Below are 6,423 nucleotides of genomic sequence, written 5' to 3'. Positions count from 1 at the left end.
AACAATAATATTTTTTTAAATGACAAAAACATCATATTTAATATTATTTTTGTTATGCTACAAAAAAAAAATGTTTTACACAAAGCAGTAATACGAAAACCTTTCACAATGAACGTAAACTAAAATGTCACCATTATCATTGCTGTTGTACCTTTAGGGTTCAAGGATGCTTCAGGGAACGTTTCCTGTCGCTTACTGTTTGTTGAACCTTCATAAAACGTTCCCTGAAGGTTACCTGAACATGCCTTAAAGGTTACAGTTTCTGGGTACCCTTCTGGGAATGTTCCCTGAAAGTTTCCTGAAGATATGCTAAAGGTCACTGTTTGCTAAATTGCCAGGGAAGCTTCAGGGAACACTCTGTAAAGGTTAGTGTTTGCTTAACATTTAGGAAACATTCCCTGAACGTTCCTAGAAGGTCACTGTTTGCAAAGTAATAATAATAATAATAATAATAATAATAACAATAGTAATAAAGACAGGCTGCACTGCTGAGTGTAAAAATAAGTTTTGCAAAATTAAAACTCGAGTTTTGCAATTCCAAAAACAAAGCTGTTATTTTGCATATGAGGTGTAGTGCTATGTAAAACAAGCAAACAAACCACAAAAAAACATACAATAACCACAAAAAAAGAACAAGTAAAAAATTCAGTCGCTGAGAACCCAGCAAGAATGTATTTGTTCTAAAATGTTCAGTAAAGGTCTAGTAATGTTTTAGTTCTCAGAATTCTCTTCCTCAATTTGGTACAACTAAAGACATTTACATTTATTGGATGATAACACTGGTAAACCGTTATTTCCTAACAATCCTAAAACATTTTCTAAATGTTGCACTAAGACATTCTGTAATGTGTTATCTCACTAACATCCCCCAAACATGTTCTGAATATTGCAAGCATAATGTTCTACCTTGTTAATATATCATATTGCAGGAATGTTTTATATAATAAAACAAACTGTCAACTATGGCCTTTATGATATCTTTAAAACATTTTTTCAATGCTGATTTCATTCCTCGTTTGTTATTGTGAAACATAATCTGTGGCCCTGACCACATCCTTCAGACATCAACATTCTGAATGTTACAGTTACAATGTGAGTCTTAGTCAACTTTTAATATCTGAGGGACAGTATTTGAAAAAACAAATCTCCCTGAAACATTCTTCCAACATTCGATTAAAACAAAAGATGAAAACATTAGCATTGAACTATAAGTGATGTTTTGTTGTTGCTGTGGGAACGCTGACTGCTAGCTAGGAAAAACCTCAATTCAATTTCGTTTATTTATACAGTGCTCATTCAAGTAATGTCAAGACACTTTAGATAGTAAGCTGAAACCCCTTACAATATCATGCAGAGACACCCAGCAATGTTTCCTTCCAGTTCCTTTAGAGCAAGCACTTATGGGAAACTCATTTTTGGGGTGAGGGTAAAGGGGCAAGATAACAGGACAACAGACAGAAATTAAAGAAACAATGCTAAAGAGAACAATACACACTGGGGAGGTTGGTGACTGCCGATTAGAAATGTTTAACTCCAGGGCCAAAGATACCTTCATACAGGACAAAACACAAATTACAGGAGAGAGAGGACACACATTTAGTGACATGCAATGGTGTCACATGAATGTGTAGTGAGAGAAGAGGAGAGGGGAGATGCTCAGTCCATCATGGGAAGTCCCTCAGCAGCCTAGGCCTATAGCAGCAGAACTAAGGGATGGTTTAGTGTCACCTGTGTAGCTCCATCCATCCATCCATCCATCCATCCATTATCTATACACCGCTTAATCCACTTAATCCTTACTTGGGTTGCAGGGGGGGCTGGAGCCTGTCCCAACTGGCTTAGGGCGAAGGCAGGGGACACCCTAGACAGGTCACCAGTCTATCACAGGGCTACACTTAGAGACAGACAACCAAGCACACTCACATTCACACCTACAGACAATTTAGAATCACCAATTAACCTCAACATGTTTTTGGACTGTGTGGGAGGAAGTCGGAGAACCCGGAGAAAACCCGCGCTACACGAGGAGAACATGCAAACTCCACGCAGAAAGAGCCCCCACCAGGATGCGAACCAGAGACCTTCTTGCTGTGAGGCAACAGTGCTACCAACTGAGACACCTTGCTTTCTCTATTATACTATGCATTTTCATATTAGAAGTACTGTGAGGTCTTGGGCGTAACATTTATATTAGTTAGGTTAAGTCACCCAGTTTATATTACTTTAGGGTCTTAGCTTTATTATTGCATTAGTGATATTATTCTCCAAAATTAATACATAAAAAACCCAGTATGGTCTCAGCCATAATATATCTTATAGTCAAGTAAAGTAACATTTTATGTAATTTTTGTAAGGTTTCATGAACAAAAATAATAATGTATTTAGTAGGGAAATAGTGATATTTTACTGCCCTATATATTTATACTTACAGGTTATGCGTAAACTATAATATTTCTTCAAGAAAAAGCCTTGTTTCAACTTGATAATGTAAATACTTTTTCCATCTCTGCATTATTGCACTGCATACAGTATATACTGCCTTATGCATACAATTACACTTTAATTGTATAATAATACAATATTAGGTGTGATTCCTGTATAATTATATAAGTAACTGGAATACTTTAAAATAAAAATCATATCCAGCTGTGCATACAATTATAAATCCTCCATGGCGTGGTCTCTAATCAATATACATATGCTCCAAATATCAGCAAAAAAATAATAGACTGTTTGCATTGTGTGTGTTTCTGTTTGCTGTGACACTTTTTCTAATTAATTGCAAGGTCACCCTCCACAACCTACAACAGAATCATTAAGGATTTTGTTCACAGTCACGAAACTGCAGCTGTGTGCGGAAGCATGTGCTAAAAATGCACACCCTCACTCACCCTGTTTTTGGCAACTGTCAAATTTACATAATGAAAGTAAAACATGTGCAAAAGCAGCAGTCTTGAGCTTCGGTCTCTTATAGAAAACAGAAGAGAGCACACTACTGGCAATATACAATTTTTATTCAAATTTGAACAGTATTCAGTAGGATTTAACAAAGAGTTATTTATGTGAAAATTCCCATTGATTACAGTAGAAAAAAAGTATATATAGGAAAAATCACAGATTTAAAAAATATCTGCATAGCCAGAAAGGAGACCCACAGAACCCCACAAGAAATGCCCTTGGCTTATAAGCAAGGCTGCATACTGACTATATGACCTTTAACATGCACTTTTTCTGTATTTTTGCTCACAAACATTCCATGAGACAATAGGAGAAAAAAAAAAGAGGGGATGATGGTAGACAGCCTGACTACACATATGCAGGTCAGTGTATCAAGCTCCGTCCATTTGTGGCAGCTATGTCATCTTCTGAGTGGAATCCTAATCAGTAGTGTTTTATGAAATCCTGGAGAATCCAATCATACCACCGAATGAGCCTGGAAGTACATACATGCAGGGGATGGCGGCGCACAATGTTGGGCAAGAAATGTTGCTGCTCTATACTCAGCCTTTCAAGCAGCACCAAAATGATCTGCAGATGACAATTATGTAAACATTTATGCTCTCGATTGCATCATGGGAAGTAGCAATGCTGGTAGATTATTAGTGTATGCCGAAACACAAGTGCCTCGACAAAAACGTGACTCAGTGCGGTCTCTTCTCAACACTTCCGTCAGTCATATTGAAAATTTACAACTGAGATTAAGTTTCACAGAAATACGTGCACAAATAAACATATTGTAATGAAAAGTGTTTCTGTAATAATAATAATAATAATAATAATAATAATATATTCTTTTAATATCATTACTGTCAGGTGTTATTTAGCTCATTAAAGTACCATGAACAAGGTTGAACAATGATGCTGAAAGAAAAATAAACAAGTGGGATATTTTAAAAGGAATAAATTATAGAGATGATATATACAAAATATTAGCATTAAGGATATTTACAATTAGGTGTCAAGATGCCAATTCATTTGCTTTACATGCTAATGTGTTACTAGGAAAGCTTGGTAGTCTGCCTCCTACAGGTCAGAGGGAGCACTAACAACTTAGCACAAATTCACTTTGTTGCTCATTTATCATCTTTACTGAGAACAGAAACGCAGTATCTCCAGTGTCAGATTGTGCTCAAAGGCGCACTAGTGAGTGAAATACCAACTCTGGTTAAAAAAAAAAAAGTCTTCATATTAATAAAGGTCAGAACTGGAAGGAGACTTAAAAGAAGATTCACCTGATTTTAATTTGAATTCTTAAAAGCAAATCAGCACAATAAAACCATGCTGGTGAGCCGGTTGGTAGTGTACACAGGTGCAGAATCTCAAAACAGTGGATTATCCTCTCAGAAGAACAACAGCGTAACCTCTCTTTACACAACTCAAGCTTCAGTATAAGAAAAGTTCAGAGTATTAAAATACACTTTTACACAGTAGAAGAGAGTACAAAAAAGACATTTTCATTGGCACAAAAATCCTTGCAGCAGAATTCTTGTCTTCACTATCCTGAGATGACCTTTAGTGATCAGTAGCCTTTTGTCTAGAGTAAGAAAAGTCACAAAATTTAAAAGTAGAGAGGCAGACCTTGCCTCTTCTTTTCTTGGTGTTGAGCTGTATGTTGGTCACAGCGATAAACCAATTCGTCCAATCGGTGAAGAAGACTGCACGCTCTTACGAAATCTCACAGCAGATGGGAAACTTGCCTCAATGTTGAACAGGGGAAGCATGACTATAAAATATAAATGTCTCTGTGAATTTTTTTCCAGCTGATCCAGGTCTAATAAAACAATTTTTAAAAAATTAAAATCCACAATATTTAATTATTGTATGTTTCAAATGGTTGCTTCTAAAGTGGAGAAATGGAAGACAGAGTCTGAGCATGTGTTTCAAAAGGGATCCCAAAGTAAAATAGCCATCCTGTGGTGGTGGTGTCAGCAGTAAAATGATTGTATCCGATGTTCATTCTCTGGACTCCTGTGTCAGACTGATGTTCAAGTCGTAGTCGGATGTCACTTGCAGTGCTGACGCTGCAAGATTCGTCGGGCGAGTTAACACACGAACAATACTTAGGGGATATAATAGGGCACCTTGCAAACACAAGGAAGGTGGACAAACCTGTTTGCTTGTGTAGGATGTTGATTTGATTGACAGAGTTCTGTATGACAAACTACAAAGCCACACTTGAAGTCCCTTACTTTAAAAATAGTCCCTTGGAACGGACACACTGGAGAGAATGAAAATGCCTTTGGAAAGACTGGATTTAGCTGATTGGTTTGATGATCCACCGACACTCCACACCAGAGAGTCACTGATTGTACCCAGAATGATGCCAGATTTCTGCACAAACAAACATGCCCTCACACATACTTGTTCAAGCAGATGCACATGCTCAGTTTTGCACATCCATAATGCGTGCACGTAAACATTGTCAGCTTGGTTACAGGTTCTCTCCTGGCTGGTACTGAGGCTCTGTGGAGGTGAAGTAATCCTCCAGGAAGCCCTGCAGGTACTCAAAGGTAGGCCTCTCCTCAGGCTCCTTCCTCCAGCAGGTCAGCATCAGCTCGTGAAGGGATTCAGGGCACTCCGCTGGGCACGGCATCCTGTAACCACGCTCCACCTGGTCCAACACCTCTCGGTTCACCATACCTGGGAGAGGACAGAGAGATGTGATGTTGGAAGCTCACAATCACAGTTTGAATCATATTATTGGTTTTGAAAAATAAGCTTCAAGTGAGTTGTGTGTCCATGGCAGCAAAACTAAAATAAACAGACAGACTCCTTGGCCTGAAAAAAAGATCCTTGCCTGGATAGGGCACTCGGCCTTTGGTGGCCAGTTCAGTCAGCAGGATCCCAAAAGACCAGACATCAGATTTAATAGTGAAGCGGCCATAAAGCGCAGCCTCAGGAGCCGTCCACTTGATGGGAAACTTGGCTCCTGCAAGAGGACAGGTTTATCAGCAGGTTTAGATTAGATCATTGTAGCGCAAACTGAAAGAAAAAAAGAAACTGCAAGAGTGAAATTAGTGATACCCAACATGAGAGAGTATAAACAACTGAGAGGGTCATAAGACGACATAAGGGATGAGATTTTTTTAAAACTAATTTTAGGTCAAAATAAAAAAGCGAGGAATCACAGTGCCACATAGAACAACAGTGTAAAAACACAGATGTCATAATCTAACTTGTAACAGATCTTACCTTGCCTGGCGGTATATTCATTATCCTCAATGAGACGAGCCAGACCGAAATCAGCAACTTTGCAAACCAGGTTATCTCCCACCAGGATGTTAGCAGCTCTAAGGTCTCTGTGCACATAGTTCATCCTCTCCACATAAGCCATCCCTGACGCTATCTGAGAAAGCAAAGGCAAAGTTTCATTTATTTACACACACACACACACACACACACACACACACACACACACACACA

General features: G+C 38.4%; 1 protein-coding gene across 1 annotated transcript in view; it reads right to left on the bottom strand.

Moving 5' to 3' along the window:
• Positions 1-2,993: 2,993 nt before the first annotated feature.
• The window catches only part of src (v-src avian sarcoma (Schmidt-Ruppin A-2) viral oncogene homolog), a 29,880-nt gene continuing 26,450 nt past the window's right edge, over positions 2,994-6,423 (bottom strand). The window contains exons 10-12 of the mRNA XM_008287749.1: positions 6,193-6,346; positions 5,798-5,929; positions 2,994-5,640 (exon numbers count right to left, since the gene is read on the bottom strand). Coding sequence (XP_008285971.1) covers positions 5,432-5,640; positions 5,798-5,929; positions 6,193-6,346 — 495 coding nt within the window. The 3' untranslated portion in view covers positions 2,994-5,431. The remainder of the gene's footprint in view (positions 5,641-5,797; positions 5,930-6,192; positions 6,347-6,423) is intronic.

This window comes from Stegastes partitus, unplaced genomic scaffold (genome assembly GCF_000690725.1).
Source record: "Stegastes partitus isolate 25-593 unplaced genomic scaffold, Stegastes_partitus-1.0.2 Scaffold12, whole genome shotgun sequence".
Classification (NCBI taxonomy): Eukaryota; Metazoa; Chordata; class Actinopteri; family Pomacentridae; genus Stegastes; species Stegastes partitus.
The sequence above is the reverse complement of the archived record's forward strand: the minus strand, read 5'-3'. Positions and strand labels throughout refer to the sequence as shown.